The 21,024-nt window shown below is 44.4% G+C and overlaps 1 protein-coding gene across 1 annotated transcript in view; it reads right to left on the bottom strand.

The window, feature by feature from the left end:
• Nucleotides 1-13,848, bottom strand: part of IFT140 (intraflagellar transport 140) — a 99,601-nt gene extending 85,753 nt beyond the window's left edge. Inside the window, exons 1-4 of the mRNA XM_036280671.1 lie at nucleotides 13,671-13,848; nucleotides 7,329-7,550; nucleotides 1,688-1,809; nucleotides 1,364-1,506 (exon numbers count right to left, since the gene is read on the bottom strand). Coding sequence (XP_036136564.1) covers nucleotides 1,364-1,506; nucleotides 1,688-1,809; nucleotides 7,329-7,550; nucleotides 13,671-13,817 — 634 coding nt within the window. The 5' untranslated portion in view covers nucleotides 13,818-13,848. The remainder of the gene's footprint in view (nucleotides 1-1,363; nucleotides 1,507-1,687; nucleotides 1,810-7,328; nucleotides 7,551-13,670) is intronic.
• Between the last annotated feature and the right edge of the window lie 7,176 nt (nucleotides 13,849-21,024).

Raw genomic sequence — 21,024 nt, 5'->3', positions numbered from 1 at the left:
CTTGGTGCGAGCCTCTCTTCCCTGGCCCTTGCTCACAGCAGACACACACTTGTGAATGTCTCCTGTGACCGTAAAACTCTTTTTCTCTTAACTTCATATTGCATTTATCAGCTGTCATTAGGATAGCCTGTCTCACTATTTATACTCAAGAGGAGTTGTGTTAAAACAAAAAAAGGCGGTGCCCAGTTGGTGTGGCTTAGTGGATTCAGTGTCAACCATGGATGGAGAAGTCCTGGGTCGATTCCCAGTCAGGGCACATGCCCAAGTTGCGGGTATGATCCCCAGCAGGGAGGAATGCGGGAGGCAGCCGAACAATGTTTCTCTCTCACATTGATGTTTCTCTCTTTCTCTCTCCCTTAAAAAAAGAAAGAAAAAGAAACATTAAAAAAAGAAAAAGCTGCCCTGGCTGGTTTGGCTCAGTGGTTAGAGCGTCGGCCTGCGGTCCAGAGAGACCTGGGTTTGGTTCCTGCTAAGGGCACGTACATTGGTTGCAGTTTGTCTCCGGCCCTGATTGGGTCGTAAGGGAGGCAGCCACTCGATGTGTCCCTTTCATGTCGATGTTTCTCTCTCTCTCTTCCTCTCTTTCCCTCCCACTCCATCTGAACAAAAAAATGGAAAAATGTCCTCGGGTGAGGATAAAAAAAAAAAGCCCTGGCCGGTTTGGCTCAGTAGTTAGAGCGTTGGCCCGCGTACCAATGAGTCGCGGTTTCAATTCTGGGCAAGGGCAGGTACCTACATTGCGGTTTGTCCCCAGCCTTGGTAGGGTCGTGCAGGGGCGCAAATAGTCGACATGGCTCTATCACATCGATGTTTCTGTCTCTCTCTCTCCCTCCTACCCACTCTGTCTGATAATAAGTAGAAAAAATATCCTCGGGTGAGGAATAAAAAATAAAAAAAAGAGGCAGCACTTAATGTGGACCACCTATGAGGGCTGATTGGTGGCTGCAGGCTGGAGGCAAAACCCACCCATGCTGTTCAAGCTCCATTCCCAGAGCTTAGCCAAGCCCGTGACATGTCAGATGTACTTCATAGTTATACAGACTGAATAACAGGACTGCAAAAGCATCTTTCCAAGACTGGCAACCTGTCTGTGCTGTGTGTACAGCAAGCAGTCATTTCCTGCTGATAGAGGCTGCCACCTTCAAATACAAATAAAGCTCAATTTGTCTCTAATCAGAACGAAGTGAAGCCATTCTTTGAATACTGGATAAATAACTGTATAAAGCTGACTAATATATTTCACTAAGATTGGCACGCATACAGCCTGTTATTTTATACAGAATCATCATCTATTTGTTTAAAATCCTTACCAGACAGCCCTATAATGCTTCAGTGTCCTAGAGTCCCAAACTAAGTTTCTCACCATCCATCAAGCTGACAAAGAATGACAGTCCCTCTTGAGATCCTGTTTTCAAGAAACTTCCAAAGCCGCTCTTCCTCCAGTTAAACATGTCCAGGGCTTTCTCATCACCGCTCACGGCTGCCTTTGCCAACTGAACAAAGTCCCTGTAAGCAATTACAACACAGGAAGTCAGGATTTCTTGCTGCTCCTCAGAGGATGGTGCTGTCACTACAGATGTGCTGAGAGTGCCTCATTGCTCTGACCCCCTCCAGTGTCAGGAGGAGCCATATTTCTGCTCCCCTCCCCAAAGACTTAAACCTAAGGCCACCGTAAGCTCATACTTACTCTCCAGGAGGGGGGAGACGGAAGATGCAGTGAGTCAGGTGTGTCCCGTATTCGTGCTTCAGCAGGGGTGTCCCTTGTACTCGGCCCCTTTGATCCAACCTCCATACAAGCAGGACACCAAGCTGGAAAACCCAACATCAGGTGTGGAGGAAACACATTCTTACTGAGTGATTGGTGGAAGGCAAGAGTTAATGCTACGCAACAGAACATGTGCACCTTCCTTTCTTTTTAAAACAAAACTACATGTGCACCATGAATAATAAAACAATTCAAGTGTTCAATGAAAGAACCGGAAACTCTTCTATGTTTCCGGTTCTTCGCCTCCTTACTCCTTGGAGATAGCAACTGTCACATTCTCAGTTGTTAAAACAAACTTTTTTTTAAATCCTCACCTGAGGATATTTTTTTCCATTTATCTTCAGATAGAGTGGGAGGGAGGGAGGTGGGGGGAGACACACACACACACACACACACACAACTGTGAAAGAGACACATCAACTGGCTGCCTCCTGCATGACCCCAACTAGGGCTGGTGACAGAACCGCATCTGAGGTATGTGCCCTTGACTGGAATCAAACCCACAACTCTTTGGTCTGCAGGCTGATGCTCTAACCACTGAGCAAAACCGGCTAGGGCCAAACTTTTAATTTTAGAATAGATTCAGATTTATGGAAAAGTTGTGAAAACAGTTCCAAGAAATCCCATACCCCACCTAGCTTCTCCTGTTATTAGATCTTACATTAGTGTATACAGTTCTCAGAATAAGCCAATATTGATATATTATATTGACCAAAGTCTTTATTCACATTTCCTCAGTTCCTCTTTAATGCCCTCTATGCCAGAGTCCCATGAGGACCCACGTGACGTCTGGTCATCTTGTCTCCTTAGGCTCCTCTTGGCTGAGACTATGTTTCACACTTTCCTGTTTTTGATGGGCTTTGGAGTTTTGAGGTCTATTAAGGGATTTTGTAGAGTCTCCCTCCACTGAGATTTATCTATTTTTCTCATCGATGACTAGAGTTGTGGGTTTTGGGAGAAGACCACAGATGCAAAGTGCTCTTCTCATCACATCGTATCAGGGGTCCATGCCATCGACACGACTTATCTCTGTTGGTACAGACCCGGATCTTCTGGCTGAGGTCATGTTTGTCACGAGTCTCCACAGTGCAGGTCTTCTTTTCTCCCCCTTTCCATCCTGTACTGTTTGGAAGGAAGCCACTCTGCACAGGGGAGGGGAGTTATGTCTCACCTCCTTGAGCATGGTGTAGCGACATGAATAATTTAGGATTCTTCAGCACAGGAGCTTTGCCTCTTTCCCATATACTTATTTATTCAATTATAGATTTTTATCAGTATGGATTTATTTTCTATTTTGGGTTATAATCCAATACTATTTTATTTATTTTGTTGCTCCAATTCTTCCAGCTTTGGCCATTGGGAGCGCTTTTGGTTAACTCTGTGAGGACTTCCCTACTTCCTGGCACTGCGGGTTCTCTAAGCTCATTGTCCTGCTGCAGTCCGAGAGTCAGCCATCAGGATGCCCTGGTTCCTTATGCTGGAGGAAACCAACAGAATCCGGGATCTGGGTGCTAGCCACTGAAGTCTCAAATTAACAGCATATATAAGTGTGAAAGAATTTTAAGGCGGCAGGGAGGAGACAACTCCGTGGAACTGGTCCAGGAGGTTCCATGACCAGGGATGAGAGCTAAGTTTGCCAAATGGCAGTATTTCCTTCTGAATCTGTCTGCAGGGTGCCTTTGCTGTGATACCTGGGCATTCCTCAAGGCACGTTTCCTGTTCAAGAGCAGGGGATGTTTTAGCGCACCGTACACTCTTCCTCCCACCCTGCTTTCAAAGCATTGATTACAATATCTCCACATGTGGGTAATATCACTTTATTGTACATGGGAATATGATTTTCCAGTAAGGTTGGCTTTTAAAGCAACTTATGCAGTAAATCTCTAACAAAGTTATGTAAGATTTGCCCTGGCTGTTGTGGTTTAATGGTTAGAGTGTCAACCTGGGGACCGAAGGGTTGCAGGTTTGATTTCTGGTCAAGGGCATGTACCTGGGTGACAGGTTTGATTCCAACCCCTGTTGGGGCATGTGCAGGAGGCAACCAATCGATGTGTCTCTCTCACATTGATTTTTTTTTCTCTCTCTCTCTGTCTTTCTCCCTCTCTTTCTCTCTCCCTCTCCCCCTCCATCCCTCCTACTCTCTATGAAACAAAAAAATCAATGGATCCCTGGCCAGTTTGGCTCAGCAGTTAGAGTGTCAGCCCGGCCCGTGGACCAGAGAGACCCAGGTTCGGTTCCCGCTAAGGGCACATACCTTGGTTGCAGTTTGTCCTCGGCCCCAGTTGGGGTTGTGTGGGTGGCAACCAGTCAATGTGTCTCTCTGACAGTTTCTATCTCTCTCCCTACCTTCCTCTCTCTCAAATCAATAAAGAAGAGAAAAAATTTAAAAACAAGAAAGAAAGAACGAAACATCTATGAGAGAGAACATCGACTGGCCACCTCCTGCATGCCCCCTACTGGGGATCAGGCTCACAACCTGGGCATGTGCCCTGACTGGGAATAGAACCGGCAAACTCTTGGTGCATGGGTCGACGCTTAACCTCTTAGCCACACCGGCTGGGCCTCCACACTTCTTTACTGATGGAACTGCTAATGGACACTTAACAGATCTGCCCAGTGTCCCTTTTCTAGGAATCTCTCCGGCTCCCTAGCCATTGCTGACTACTGCACATGTGGGGACTTGGCCGGAGCTGAATTTGGGACAGAGGAGAAAGGGCAGGTCTTCTCTGGGTTGGAGCTGAAACTAGAATAGGTGATTTCCTTTGTTTTCATGAGCTAGAGATTCTGCCTCATGGACAGGATGTGTCAGAGACACATAACTGCAGCAGGACAGTATCCAGAATGGTACAGAGCCAGCAGACAGATGTCTGTCAGCCCCTCATTCTTGGTTCCAGACAGTCCTGAAGTCAGCTCTGCTCCCATCCTTGGAGACCCTGGCCTCAGATTAAGTGTATCTTCTTGCTTCAGCTGGTCTGGGTTGGTCTCACTGGTAACCAACATAACTAAAGCAGGGTCTCTGGTGGAAGGGCTGAGAAGACCCTCAGTGGTGCAACGTTCCAAGTTACTCCTTTGTTATTACTTCTCTTCCTGCTTGAGCCCACTGTTAAATTTAGACCAGCATAGTCTAGATTCTTTTAGAAGGATTAGGTATTTCTGCTCTTAAATATTTTTACTCGTAGGACTTGGTCAGCACATACCTACATTAAGTTTCATGCCTGAGTTAATCTACTTTGTTAGTTGTTTTTTAATACAGTCAAAATGAGAATAATAAAGTTCAATGATCTGGAATTCTTTTATTCCTACAGGGGATTTGCAGAGCATTCCACGGCAGGGAGGGGGAAAGATCACCAAGGGAGTCCGAATCTGGGGACAGAGCAATGTCTTTAGGTGTGAATTGAACAGAAAAATAGAAAAAAAGTCATCCATGAAAAAGGAACAAACTAATAATAGAAGAATGAGAAAGTGACATGACCAGAACAGGAAATGTCAATGGCCCTTGTGATATTCATCCTCAACAGCAGGAGAAATGCAAACTAGACCATGACTCTGATGTCACTTTTCTAGGCAAAATTCTGAATTTGGGTCCAACACTCTGTGAGGCAGCACATGCTGGTGTGAACTGACACAAGCCCCATGGAAGAAGGTTTGGGAACATCCACCAAACCATAGGCGCACATGCCCTAAGTCTCAGCCACCCACTTGCAGGAATTTCTCTGAACTTCCACATCTGTGAAATGACAAAAGCATGAGGTTAGCCACTGTGTCACTGTCCGCTCAGCAAGACTGGGAACTGCTGAAATGTTTATCCACAGGGGCTGGTAAAGTAAATCATAGTACGTTTATGTAATAAAGAACAAGTTAAAAGAGAAGAAGAAAGTTTGATATTTACCAACATGGAAAGATCTGCAAGATAGAGTGTAAAATGAAAAAGACAAGAGACAGAACAGAATCATATCTCATCATTTATGTGAAAGGAGAAGAGAATAAGAGACAAGATCCTCTGTGTGATATCTCCAGCCAAAAATATTTAATCTAAAGAGACAAGCAAACAAACCTAAACTGAAGGACATTCTGCACAATAACTAGTCTGGACTCCCAAAAAGGTTGATCCTTGTTCTTAGGGATCGATGCCAAAGTATCTAGGGGTGAATGAAGTATGATGTCTCTGACACTCTCAAATCAATCAGGGAAAAACATATATAAAAATAGAAAGCAGATGTGTCAAAATGTTAATAATTAGTGAATTTAGCCCTAGCCAGTTTGGCTCAGCAGTTGGAGCGTCGGCCCGTGGACCAGAGAGGCCCAGGTTCAGTTCCCACTAAGGGCATGTACCTCGGTTGCAGTTTGTCCCCAGTCCTGGTTGGGGTTGTGTGGGTGGCAGCCACTCGATGTATCTCTCTCATGTTGATGTTTCTCTCTCTCTTCTTCCTTCTCTCCCTCCCGCTCTGTCTCAAGATAAATGCAAATAATAATAATAATAATAACTAGTGGATTTACATAAAGGGTATATGGGTGTTCCTTGTGCTATTCTTTCAATTCCTCTAAAAATTTAAATTTTCCAAAATTGGAAGTTGGGGAAAGAATGTATTTTTATGTGCCTGTGTGCACCTGAAGAAACTCTGGAGACACTTTAAGAAGCTATGGATGCCAGAGAGTAGAGAAGGGAAGCCAATAAGTGTCGGTGGAGAGGCTTTTCAAAGTAAATGATCATTTCATACTTTTTTTTGCTGTTGTTAATCCTGTGATATTTTTCCCATTGACTTTTTTAGAGAGCATGGAAGGGAGGGAGGGAGGGAGGGAGGGAGAGAGAGAGAGAGAGAGAGGTGCCCCCTTGACTGAGAATTGGACCCGTGACCCTTTGGCACATGGGCCAATGCTCTAACCACTGGCCAGGGCCCATTCCATACCTTTTGAGCTTTGAAACATGTAATAAATTAACACACTGCAAAACTTCTGCTGTACATTTGTGAATTAAATTCGGTCTAGACCAGGGTTTCTTAACCTGGGTACTATTGACATTTTGTGCAGAATAATTCTGTTGTGGGGTCTGTCCTGTGCATTGTAGGATGTTAAGCAATATCTCTGGCCTCTACCCACTAGATGCAGGAAGAACAGCACCCCCTCCATTGTGAAAACAAACATATCTCCAAACACTGCCAAATGTCCCAAGGGGCAAAACAAGCAGGTTAAAAATGCCTGAGCTAGACAATCAGGACCAGGGCCTCCTAGGCAATGAGGAAGTATGCTCAGGGAAGTTGGTGATTTGGCAGTGCCATAAAAGTGACAGTACCTGAGGCATTCAGCCCATATTTATTAATATAGTTATCTATAAAAGTTCATTTAAAAAATGATGGACATGTCTCTGCCATAGAGTGGAGTGGTAGAATAAAAATTTCAAACTTTGCTTCCAATATAAAACAAAATCTGCCATGACACTGGACAAGATCAACTGAATTTGGCAACCACACATTTAAAATAATTTAGTCTTTAATACCCTTCCCAATTTATCCCTAAAGGGACAAATGCTGAGATCTGAAATCAGTGTCACCAGGTGTCTGCTTACCTTGTCTCCCGACAGGAGGCAGTTCCCATTGGTGCTCCAGTTGAGAACAGTGATGTCAGCAGTGTGTGTTGGGGGGACCGTATGCTGCTCTTTGTCCTGCTTATTAAACATGATCACTTCTCCAGTCTCCCATCCAACAGCCAGGATCAGCCGCGTCGGGTGCCAACACAGAGAAGTGATCTGGAACGACCTCTCAATATGCGTATCGGGCACACGCTCACCCTATGATGGACAAGAGGTAAATCCCGTATTACAGACAGTGGCAGCTACTCAAAGAATTTCTGGCTAATCAATGGAATCGGCACCAGTTAGAAGACATAAAAAGCTGTTTATTAAGGAACTGTTCTATTTCATTTTCTAGAAACACCAATCATGCCCCAGCTGAGCTACGAAAGCATAAGGTTAACACACAACAGACCACACTGACCAACTTACCAAGGAATATGATCTCATACTCAGCTACTTGGTGGCTAGCTAGCCTTTTAATGGGTTCTAATAAAATTTTATTTATTTATGTTTTTGTTAATTCTCCCCTGAGGATATTTTTCCATTGATTTTTTTAGATAGAGTGGAAGGGAGGAGGGAAGGAGAGCGAGAGTGAGAGTGAGAGAGCGAGAGCGAGAGCAAGAGAGAGAGAGAGAAACACTGATGTGAGAGACACATCAATTGGTTGTCTCCCGCACGACCCTGATTGGGGCCAGGGATCAAACCTATAACCCATGTACGTGCCCTTGACCGGGAATCAAACCTGCGACCCTTGGTCCATGGGCCAATGCTCTAACCACTGAGCCAAACTGGCCAGAACTAAAACTTTATTTATTTATTAATTTTTTTCCCTGCAACTTATATTAATTTATTTTTGTTACAGATGTTTCTCCTCCTCCTCCTCTCCCCCCCAGGTCCCCTCCTCCCTATCCCACCCCCCACATCCCTAGTACTGTTGTATATGTCCATTGGTTATGCATACATGCATATAAGTTCTTTGGTTCATCTCCCCCATCTCCCCCACCCTGCTCTGAGATTTGTTAGTCTGAACCATACTCCTTTCTATGTCTCTGAGTATATTTCGTTCATCAGCCCACCTTGTTCATTATATTCCACAAATAAATGAGATCATGTGGTATTTGCCTTTCTCTGATTGGCTTATTTCACTTAGCATAATACTCTCGAGGTCCCTCCATGTTGTCTCAAAGGATAAGAGATCTTTCTTTCTTACAGCTGCATAGTACTCCATTGTGTACATGTACCACAGTTTTTTTATCCACTCATCTATTGATGGACACTTGGGCCGTTTCCAGATCTTAGCAATTGTAAATAGTGCTGCTATGAACATAGGGGTACATATATTCTTTCTGATTGGTGTTTCAGGCTTCTTAGGATATATTGCTAGAAGTGGGGTCACTGGGTCAAATGGCAATTCAATTTTTAATGTTTTGAGGAAATACCATAGTGTTTTCCACAGTGGCTGCACCAGTCTGCATTCCAACCAGCACTGTACTAGAGTTCCCTTTTCTCCACACTCTCACCAGCACTTGTTTGATGATTTGTTGATGGCAGCCATTCTGGCAGGTATGAGGTGATACCTCATTGTTGTTTTAATTTATATCTCTCTGACTAGTGATGTTGATCATTTCTTCATATGTCTCTTGGCCATTTGTATGTCCTGTTTGGAGAGGTGTCTATTTAGCTCCTCTGCCCATTTTTTGATTGGGTTCTTTGTCTTCCTTTTGTTGAGTTGTATGAACATTCTATATATTTTGGAAATTAACCCCTTATCTGATGTATCATTGGCAATTATGCTCTCCCACACAGTGGGTTCCCTTTCCATTTTGATGGTTGTTTCTTTTGCTGTGCAGAAGCTTTTTAGTTTGATGTAGTCCCATGTGTTCATTTTTTCCTTTGTTTCTGTTGCCTTAGGTGATGTATCAGTGAAAATTCTGCTGCGTGCAATGTCTGAAATTTTGTTGCCTACACTTTCTTCTAGGATTTTTATGGATTCACGAGTCACATTTAAGTCTTTTATCCATTTTGAGTTTATTCTTGTGTATGGTGTAAGTTGATGGTCTAGTTTCATTTTTTTGCATGTAGCTATCCAATCTTCCCAACACCATTTATTAAAGAGGCTGTCTTTACTCCATTGTATGCTCTTGCCACCTTTGTCAAATATTAATTGAGCATAATGTTTTGGGTCAATTTCTGGGTTCTCTGTTCTGTTCCATTGATCTATATGCCTGTCCTTGTGCCAGTACCAGGCTGTTTTTTTTTTTTTTAATCCTTACCCAAGGACATTTTTCCACTTTTTGTTCAGACAGAGTGGGAGGGGGAGAGAGGAAGAGAGAGAGGAAGAGAGAGAGGCAGAGAGAGAGAGAGAGAGAGAGAGAGAGAGAGAGAGAGAGAGAGAGAGAAATCGATGTGAAAGGGACACATGGAGTGGCCGCCACCCACACGACCCAACAAGGGCCAGGGACAAACTGCAACCAAGGTACATGCCCTTAGCGGAAACCGAACCCGGGTCTCTGTGGACTGCAGGCTGATGCTCTAATTGCTGAGCCAAACCGGCCAGGGCTGGGCTGTTTTGATTACAATAGCTTTGTAATATAACCTGATATCCGGTATGGTGATCCCACGTACTTTGTTCTTCTTTTTCAAGATTGCTGTGGCTATTCGGGGTCTTTTTTGGTTTCATATGAACTTTTGAAGTATTTGTTCTAGTTCTGTGAAATATGTCATTGGTATTTTGATGGGAATTGCATTGAATCTATAGATTGCTTTGGGTAGTATGGACATTTTAATGATGTTAATTCTTCCAATCCATGAACAAGGTGCTTCCACTTTTTTATATCTTCCTCTATTTCTTTTTTCAATGTCCTGTAGTTTTCTGCAAATAGATCCTTTACTTCTTTGGTTAAGTTTATTCCTAAGTATCTCAATTTTTTTGCTGCAATGGTAAACGGGATTGCTTTTTTAGTTTCTCTTTCTCTGAGTTCATTATTGGTGTATAAGAATGCGGTCAATTTCTTGATGTTAATTTTGTATCCAGCTACCCTGCCAAATTTGTTTATTAAATCTAGTAGATTTTTTATGGAGTCTCTAGGGTTTTCTATGTATATCATGTCATCTGCGAATAATGAGTTTCACTTCCTCCTTTCCAATTTGGATCCCTTTTCTTTTTATTTCATGTCCGATTGCTGTGGCTAAGACTTCCAGTCCTATGTTAATAAGAGTGGTGAAAGTGGGCATCCCTGTCTTGTTCCTGTTCTTAAGAGAAATGCTTTTAGTTTTTGCCCTTTGAGTATGATGTTGGCTGTAGGTTTTTCATATATGGCCTTTATTATGTCAAGATATGATCCCTCTAATTCCACATTGCTGAGTGTTTTTATCAGAAATGAGTGCTGAATTTTGTCAAATGCTTTTTCAGCATCTATTGATATGATCATATGGTTGTTATCTTTCATTTTGTTTATATTTATTGATTTGCGAATATTGTACCAGCCTTGCATTCCTGGGATGAATCCTGCTTGGTCATGGTGAATACTTTTTTTAATGTATTGCTGAATTTGATTTGCTAGTATTTTGTTCAAGATTTTGGCATCTATGTTCATCAGGGATATTGGCCTCTAGTTTTCTTTCCTTGTAATGTCTTTATCTGGTTTTGGAATTAGAATTATCCTGGCCTCATAAAACGAGTAAAACTTTATTTTTATCAAGTGGTAGGCAAGGTGAAGTTTGTCGATCCCAAGGTTCTCAAAGTGTGGTCAGATGACTCCTAAAGCTTTTTCAGGGTCTGCAAGGCCAGTTATTTTTAGAATGATACTAAGAAGTTACTTGCCTTATTCACTTTCATTTTCTCACCAGGGTACAGTAGAGTTTTCCAGAGGCTTTGTGATGTGTGATGTGTGATGGTGGTGGTGTTCTGATAGCTAATGGAATATATGCTTGTATATTTTTGTGTTTTCTAGAATTTTCTAAGGAAATAGTTTTAGGGTATAAATATATATGTTTCCAGTGATTAATTCAGTTTGTTCTCAGTACTTCTACCAGACTTTTTAGTAATCTCCAGTTATACCTACCTGCTGCATCTGTGACCTCATTATCATCTAATAATTATTTAGAAATCCTAAACTTTTCCTTGTGCCAATTAGAAACACAAAAAGTAAACTTTGTTTTGTAATAGTATCTTTAAATTTTCCAAAATTTAAAAATAATAGCAATTTTGGAATTTAATATTTATTCTAAAGACAATTTATTGGAGGGTTCTCTAACTCCTAGAAGGGAGGAATGTACTCCAAAGAAGCTGGGTGCCACTGTGCTTGGTGCTGGGGCTGGACAAACACGAGCAGATGAGGGCCTGGCTGAGCTTTCATCTATGGAGAAGCCAAAGACCAACGAGTGTCACAGGCAAGACCTCCAGTGATGAGGTGGCCGAGATACCAAGAGGGTCTGCCTTCATGTGGTGGGGAGGGAGGAAAGGGCCTCCTCAGGAAGTGACACTGAGCCACTGGAGGATTAATACAGTCACTAAGCAGAAAGATCAAGGGAGACTCTTCTGTGTGGAGAGCACAGCACGTGCAGTGCTGGAAGGCCTCGGAAGGCCAGGTGTGTGTCATGGAAGGAGGAGCACCATGTAAGAGGCAGGAGAGCCAGGCCTCGGGAGCACTGGGGGCCACATCAGGGATTTCTGTCCTCACCTAAAGAGCAATTTGGGGAGTGGGGAAGGTGGTAGTAGTGGGAGATTCCATCTCTGATTCTGAAAGATGACTCTGCTCTGTGTGGAGCATGGGGGTGGGGTGCAGAGGACCTTTAGGACAGATCTCCTACAGTAAGGAAGCTGTGCTAGTTTGCCAGAGGCTCTGGGGGTGAAGCAAGTGAACTTGGCTGTGGATTACAAAGCATAGAGGAAGTGTCACCATCATTCCCAGGCTCCTGTCCTGGGCATCAGGATAGAGAGCACTCAGCCTTTGAAGAGAAGTATGGGGCAGGGGACAGTGGGGCAAAGTTCAGTTCAGTCTGGACTTGTGAAGTTTGAGGTCTGTGTCAAATACCCAGATGTCCTGTGGGCAGCTGCGTTCCCAAGTCTGCAGCTTGTGGGCTGAAGACAGCTTTGTAAGTTGTTCATTGACAGACAGTGACAGATCACAAGAGGAAGAGGAAATAGAGGGAGAAGCTTGAAGATGCCAATAGCAGTCCCAGTTTGGAAGGAGAGAAAGGCTGGATCAAGGAGGCAGGATGGAGGAAAGCCCCTGCAAGTTCCATGGCGTGTTTCCCAGAGAACTTTACAAGAGTATGGAATAGTACGGAGCAGGGATATCAGATAAGAACCCAAAAGCATACCATGTGTGTTACCCAGATGTTGATGATGACTAGCTGCTTAGTGAAGTATCTGGGGTGACAGTGAGACTACAGAGAGCTGAGAAGTGAGTGGGAAGGGAAATCTAATTTTCTTTGTGAAGTATGTAGTACGTTGTACATTGAGAGTTTTGGGGGAGCATTGAAAGTTTGAGGTGCATTTAAAAAGTTTTTGCTATGGGTTGAATTGTGCAAATTCTCAAAAAGATGTTGTGAAGTCCTAACCACTGGTACTTGTGATCCCACCTTATTTGAAAATAGGGTCTTTGTAGACAATCAAGTTAAGAAGAGATCATCAGGGTGGGCCTTAATCCAATATAGCTGTGTCCTTAATAGAAGAGGAGACACACAGAAAAGATGGCCCTGTGATGATGAAGAGACTGGAGTGGTACAGGTAAAAATCAAGGTACACCAAGGATTGCTGGCAACCAGAAGCAAGACAAACTATGCAACAGATCCTCGCCTGAAGCCTTCAGAGAGAGAGGGAGGCCCTGCCGGCACCCTATTTCAGACTTCTGGCTTCCAGACGGGGAACGAATGCATTTCTGTTATTTTAAGCCACCCAGTTTGTGGTCATTTGTTATGACAGCTGTGGGAAACCAATAGTTCTAAATGGCTAATGTGAGCCAACAGGAGACTGGATCAGGATGGACAGACAATGCTGAGGGACATTTCTGGATGATGACTGTGACTTGACTATGGATTCTATCTTAAACATTCCTAAATATGTCTCCAAACTTAAACTGCAGGGGTAAAAGAATTATCCCCATAATAGGACTTTTGTCATACTGGGAGCTAAGACCTCAGGGAAAACTCACACACACACACTACACACATGGACACCATACCCCACACACCGCACACTCTGCACTCCCTATCCCGCCCATCTACACCCTAAACCATAACCTATACACCCCCACCCCCACACACAGAGAACAAAAAGGAGACAAGAGTCAGAAGCTACTGAAGTCCTAATCATTGCTTCCTAGTACTTACTTGTTCCAGGTATATATCCACACTGCCTCTGGAGGTTGTGCTGATGGAAGCGACTGCCAGGAATGGATGAATAGGGTGCCAACTGATGTGGGAAGGAGACCCAGCTGAGTCTGGGGCTTCTATTCGGTAGTCAAAATAGAGAGCCATGATGAAACTCAGACCTAGTCAGGGTTGAAACCTGTAAGGGAAAAATAACCAAGTCCTGTGGTTTAGAACAAAATGACTGTGTATAGAGTTAGGAAAAAAAAACATCACAAACCTATACTCATAGACATTCAGCAACTTATAAATGTCCCTTCACACCGATTCAGGCATTTTTATGTGGAAGACATCTCTAACAGGGAAAAAAGTACACGATTAGAAGCAAGGGACTGGACCTGTAAGGATCCAGAGCATGGAAAACAGTAAAACTTCTTGCCATCAAAACAGCAAAGAAAAGCCCTGTTGCCTGGACTAAATATGTAATCCTTGATCATTTTTATTCCAATCATAATAAAGACAAGTTATATTTCTATAGTCCCCTTTTAGCAAAAATTTCAGATCAAATAAAAGCACACTGCTTCACAAAAGAGAAACGTATAGAAAAACCTAGTATTCGCCCTGGCCAGTTTGGCTCAGCGGTTAGAGCGTCGGCCTGCGGTCCGGAGAGACCCGGGTTCGGTTCCCGCTAAGGGCACGTACTTCGGTTGCAGTTTGTCCCCGGCCCTGCTTGGTCGTGCGGGTGGCAGCCACTCGATGTGTCCCTTCACGTCGATGTTTCTCTCTCTCTCCCCCTTCCCCTCTCTCCCTCCCACTCTATCTGTACAAAAAATGGAAAAATATCCTCGGGTGAGGATTAAAAAAAAAAAAAAGAAAAACCTAGTATTTGATTTCTAATAAAGCTTGAAAACCAAGGCTGTCTTCACTTCCGACTCTCAGGTGGTAGAAGGCAAAAGGATTCCTTTGCTAGAGTCAAGAAAACAAATCCACAGCAACTGCAGAGAAGTTGAACTTCATTAGTTCCTTCCTTCCTTCCTTTCCTGCCTCCCACTCTCTCCCTTCCTCCCTATTTCCTAAAAAAGATTTGCACACTGTACCTTTGAGGAAGGGGTAAGATGGTGAATGAAATGATAGTCTGATTTTGCCCAATTTTTCATACCCTAGAGTCAGTTTGGAGAAGATAACTGGTGGAGAAGAGAGTTTGTGTAGGGTGGTTTGCTATCACTTAAAATTATTCAACTTCATATCCATTACAATGGCTACTATCAGAAAACAGAAAATAAGAAGTATTGGTGGGGAAGTAGGGCAATTGGAACCCTTGTGCATTGTTAGTGGGCATGCAAAATAGTGCAGTCACTATGAAAAATAGTGCAGTCAGTATGGTGGTTCCTTAAACATTAAACATGGAATTACCATATGATTTGGTAATTTCAGTTCTAGGTATATACCCAAAGAATTGAAAAAAGCCGGGACTTGAACAGATATTTGTACACAAATATTCATAGCAGCATTATTCACAGTAGCAAAAAGGTGCAAACAATTGAAATGCCCATTGATGAATGAATGAATAATCAAAATGTGGTATATTCATACAATGGAATATTATTCAGCCTTAAAAAGGAGTGAAATTCAGGTACATTACAACATGCATAAACCTAGAAGACATTATGCTCAGTGAAATAAGTCACACACAAAAGAACAAATAATGTATGATTCCACTTATATGAGGTATTTGGAGCAGTTACATTCAGAGACAGAAAGTAAATTGATGGGTGCCAGGGCCTGCTGGGGTTGGGGGGTGAGGTGGAAAGGGGCAGTTATTTAATGTAGATAGGGTTTCAGCTGGTGAAGATGGAAAAAGTTCTGAAGATGATGGTGGTGATGATTGCAGAACAATGTGAAGATACTTAATGCCACCGAACTGTATACTTAAAAATGGTTAAAATGACATAATTTATATTATGCATATTTAACCACAGCAAAAAAAATGTGCAAAAAAATCATTCCACATCTGCTAAATTCTATCACTATCATTATAGGAAATGGACTATGACATTTGCTTTTCGTAATACAATAGTTGTATCAGAGGAAGCCACAAAAGCTCAGTTTGGATCTAGAGAAGAAAAGCCCTTCACTGAGAAGTGGAAAGCATGTGGGTACAAATGAACAGTCACATTTCAAATGTTCACCTTTTTCTTATGAATATATACCCTGAATACTAAACAAAGGCAAAAATTTTAAGGTTGTGCTCTTGCCATCACAAACTGTTGAGCATCTATTCAGGGCTCCTAGTGGAGCAGCCAGACACAGGCTGGAGGAGCAGTGAGTTGGGAGGACTGGAGTCAGGGAAAGAGGCAAGATCCAGGAGTCTCCTGCACACACACATCACGTAGGGGACATCTATACTGGTAAGAGCTCTGATTTCTTTGAGTAAAGTCCTTATGCAAACCTTCAAACAAAGCAATTAAAAATGAAAACACACCAGATAAACACCTGGTGATTTAATATAGCAAAGGAAACCTTTCAAAGTGAGTTTTAACATGTTGCAGCCAACCAAGTGTCTGAATTCTGGACTATAGGAAATTTGTATTTATGCTTAAGAAGTTTACTTTGTGAAAATATTCCTTTGCAAAATGAGAAACGTTAATTTGTTGCAATGACGAAGAAAGAATTATAGTATCACTTGAAAAATTTAAACCTGATTTCCTTAGTATATTTTATTTCAAACATCACTTTGTAAAAAGCATGTAATAAGCATGGCTTTCCCAGAGGCTCTCTCCCCTACACCCCTCGTTTGGGTACTCAGGAAGCCTCTTTTCCTCCGGGGAGCTCTCAGACTTGACTTCTAGTTTGGTACTTCTGTTCCTGTACTTCTCTATTGCTACATTTAGACTTTATTATAAATGTGTATTTGATCAGTCTAGCCAGTGTGGCTCAGTTGTTGAGCACTGACCAATGCACCAAGAGGTCGCTGGTTCAATTCCCGGTCGGGACACATGACCAGGTTGTGGGCCTGATCCCCAGTGAGGGGCATTCAGGAGGTGACCGATCGATGTTCTCTCTCATCGATGTTTGTGTGTGTGTGTCTCTCTCCCTCTCCCTTCCTCTCTCTCTCAAATCAATAAAGGCAAAAAAAAATTTTTTTAAGAAGTGTATTTTATCAACCATCCTCCACTGCCTACCAGAGTATCTGCCTCACAGGGTGGCAGACTGCTGGCCATCCCCAGGCCCTAGAACAGTGCCTTGCACAGAACAGGCCCACAATAAGTAAATCCCTGATAAAGATATTTATTAGCAAGGAAAAATGTTCTTGATATTCTGTTAGCTATAAAAAGTGGGTTACAGGCCAGGGTGCATGAGTCCATTTTTATATAATGTATGATTGTTTGGCATTCATTTCACCTGCATTTAAACATTTTTCTACAGTGAATAAGTATCATCTGCATAATTACATAAGAAAAGTTACCAGAATAAACACAAGTACAAATGACTAACAAAATCATCACTAATGACATCTATTAATGACATCAATTCAAAAACAAGTGAACATCTTTTCCTTAAAACAAACTCGGGGTCACCAGAACATTAAAAGCATTTGGTAAATATATACACTTTGGGGGAAAGAAAAAATTCCATTTGTTCTAATCAATTAACTTCTCTAGACTCCAGCCTCCAACAACTCTACTGCCTCCATTAAACCCACTTTTGGGAAAGAATCTGTTAAGCTCATTCAACTGAGTGGTTTATGGTACTAAGGCTAATTTAAGTTGCTTTAATGGTTGAAGATACTGCACGAGAGAACCTGAAGGAATTTAGGGAAATAGGGGTTGAGTGGACGGACAAGGGGGGCAGGCACTACTGGCCACTCCGCCAAGTCTCACCCTCTAGGCCACAGCCCCCAGGCCTCGGGACATGCAGGGTCAGAGCTGCATCCCTTGGATAGGAAAGAAATTCATCGCTGATTGGGACGGTGCAGCTCGCAGAAAGGTGGTTTCTTATCCTCTCCCTACCCCGGGATACCGAGTGCTCTACCAGCGTCCCCCACCAACCCACCTGGTCAGCTCCCCCAGGGCTCTCACGGCCAAGCGGCCCTCAATAGTACCTGGACTGCGACTGAGGTGGCCATAGCCCGGTAGCCTTGACCTACCAGCGGGGACCGCGGGAGATCAGGGGAGACCGGATTTCCGGACAAAAATAACTTGGGATGGCGCGGGACCTGGTTGGGCTCGCCTGGTCGTCGCCCTCCTCCTGGCCTCACACCCCAAGCACCACCCGAATCCCTCCCGGCCCCGCTTCGTCGTCGCCCTCCTCCGGGCTCCGAGATCCCTGACCCCTCTCTTCCCCGACCCCTCACCTCGGCCCCCAGCTGCCTTTGCCTTGGACCTCTCTCTCCTACCCGGGGCCTCAGCGCCGCCGCGCGTTGCCGGGACAACGGCTGCTCGCGGAACACGGAAATAGCCGAGTTGAGAGACGCGGACGCCGAGGCCGCCCGAAGCTCCATGAGAGGCCGGAAAGAGCCGAAAATGATCGGGGACGTTCGTGCGGCGCGTGGGGCTAGGTTACCCTGCGGATTCCCGCCGGCTGCGAGCTCCATGGTCTTGCGGGGCAGTTTTCCCCCATCCTAGCCACGGTCATGAGTCAACAACGCTAGCTCGGAAAGGAGGGCCAAGAGGGCAAGGTATGCCGTTCTGCGCAGAGAAGGGAGCTGTCTTCTTCCTGGGGTGATAGCGATGTTGGGATCCGCTCCTGTAGTTACACCTTTTCAAACGCGTAGGTCAGTCAAGAAGGTGGAGGAAGGTAGCAGAGACTGTGGGAGAGAAACGGAATGCCACCTTCTTTAAGAGTACTCTCTTGTTAATCTTGTTGCTGGATCTTCTGGGCTCCAGACCGTTTCTGGCTCTTTTTTGTCTGATCTCAAGGAAGAGGTAGTTCAAGAGCATTCCTGCGAAAAGCCAATTGATTCGACATATTTATTGAAGTTATTAGATAATTTATCATATGGGTTCAGTGCTTTGGGGGTCATATAGACGCCTTTGGCGAGAAAATGTTAGCCAACGATACGTGTTCATCCCATTAGAAACCAACCTGATCGGGGGGCGGGGGGAGGCTGACCACATTCCCAAAGGCATTAACAACATGCGCTCTGACCTTATGGGCCGGTGTAAACTAACTTTGAAATTAACTTTGAAAAACAAAGCAATGTCATTTCATTTAAAAAATAGCTACTAGGGCAAAAAGCTCCACGTTGTTAAATAAAGAAAGAAAATAAAAAGAAAATGTAGATACCACTGGATGAGATAGGTGCCCACAAGGAAAACTACAAGGAAGATTCCATTTTATAAAACCCCACTTTCATATACAGAATTATTTTTCTTGTGTGTCTCCTTAGGTGCTTTATGAACTTTTTTTTCCTTTTTAAAATTTTCCCTTTTTATTGAATATATTGGGGTGACACTGGTTAGTAAAATTATACAGGTTTCAGGTGCACAATTCTACATCTATACACTCCCGTCAAGTCTCCGTCTGTCACAATTTATTCCCTCTATACCCTCCTCCACCTCCCCAACTACCCAGAATTTTTTAAGTAATAAACTTGACATGTAATATTGTGTAAATTTAAGGTGTACATTGATGTTGCTTCGATGCATTTATATATTGTAATATAAATGCCCATATAGCCTATTTATCACATTATTAATTGTAGTACAATACTGTATGTATTCATTATACTATGCGCTTCATCTCTATGGCTTATTTACTACCCTCTACCAGTTTATCCTTAAACACCATCACTCTTACCCCCTCATAAGCACTATAATTGAAAAAATATTCCTTTATTTCCCTAATGAAGAAAAAGGACCTAAGTGCTCAGCACCATCCGTTACGCTAAAAAACTTCAAAAGCACACACTCAACACAATAAAGTGTGTATCTGCCTCCGTTGGCTTCTACACTTTCTTTCGCGCGGGCTTCAATACTGAGCTAAGGTGGTGTTTTCTTCTCACGCATCCGTCATACAGCCTTAACCAATCACAGCCAGGGCCCTGGCTCTATTGGCTGTCGACTCACCAACCCGAAAAGATGTAGCAGCCCGCAAAGCCGCGAGGCGGTGTCACAACATTACCCGCGTCGCAGACAACCCTCCCGCCCCCGCCCAGCGTCCTTGCGTACAAACGCGCGCGCCCACAGATGGCCAATGGGAGCGCCCTTCGGGGGGCGCGCCCGCTGAAAACTTTGCACGTGCTCGTCCTCGCGCACCTCGCCCCTCCCCACCCCGGGTGCCCGCTGCTCTTGTCCCGCCCCGCGCTCCGCCCCTGCGGTCTCCTTCGGCCGCCGTAGCCGGAACTGCTGCTGAGCGCGGCTGGCCGGGTCTCCGGGAGGCTGAGCGGCGGCAGCACCGCTCCCGCAGCCCAGTCAGCCGCACCCTGGCCGCGGAGGGAACGTGCCGGGGCAAGCGTTGCTCGGCGACTGTTTCCGAAGCAGGAGCACCACACCGGCTTCGCGGCCTTGCTGTGGTCGGGGCCCGGGGCTGCCCTGCCCAGCCGGATCTGCGGGCCCCCGGGAGGCCCCCGGGGAGCCCGGGAAGCCAGGCTGCTGCGGGGCATTGATGAAAAAGGTGACCCGAGGCTGGGGCTCGAAAGGGGTAGGCCACCTCGACCGGCTGTCATGGCGAGGCCAGACTCCCATCTGGATGGGGGCTGCGGGGGAGCGGCCTGCTCCCTTGCCGCGGTGCTTACGCACGCGGTGCTTTGTCGGAGCGGCTAGGGGCGAGCCCGGACCGAGCAGTGTTGCGTTGACAGTGCGCTTTGTGTGCAGCCAGAAATCGGCCCAAAAAGGGAGTGTTTTGCTTTTCCTTCCAGAATCGTGACGAATGGCATCGAGCCGAGATTGGGCTTGAGGTGATTCCATCTTTGTGCATGTTCAGGAAGTAATGTTGGAGGTTTTCGGTAAAAGCTTTCCATCCTAGTGTTTTCCTTTAACCTTGGGGGTAAACCCTAAATGTGTCAATATCCTTTTAACTCTGAAAAGCTCTCTTCTTCTGTGTTCAGTTTAGTGTCTAACATTCAACCTGGCAAACGGGCAAGTTTATTCTGGTGTGGCTCTTGTGTGCTTTGCCTGAGCCCTGGGTTGACTCTGGGTAGCTTTGGGGATAATAGTCCCCTGGAAAGTAGGGTTCTCCACGTTATAAACCAAAGGAAGGCCTTTTGGATACTTTGAGGTGTGTTAAGTAAAGATGGATAGCTTGAAAAATGAATACTGAGACGTTCTGTGCAATGAAATCCTTTAAGTTTGGGTATTTGTCATGTGTAGTTGTCTATTCGTTGGCAGGGTGTTTTTTCGTTTGTTTGTTTTACACTGCACGGATTCAAATGACT

Source organism: Molossus molossus, unplaced genomic scaffold, assembly GCF_014108415.1.
Source record: "Molossus molossus isolate mMolMol1 unplaced genomic scaffold, mMolMol1.p scaffold_m16_p_3, whole genome shotgun sequence".
NCBI lineage: Eukaryota > Metazoa > Chordata > Mammalia > Chiroptera > Molossidae > Molossus > Molossus molossus.
This window is presented reverse-complemented; position numbering and strand designations above follow the sequence as displayed.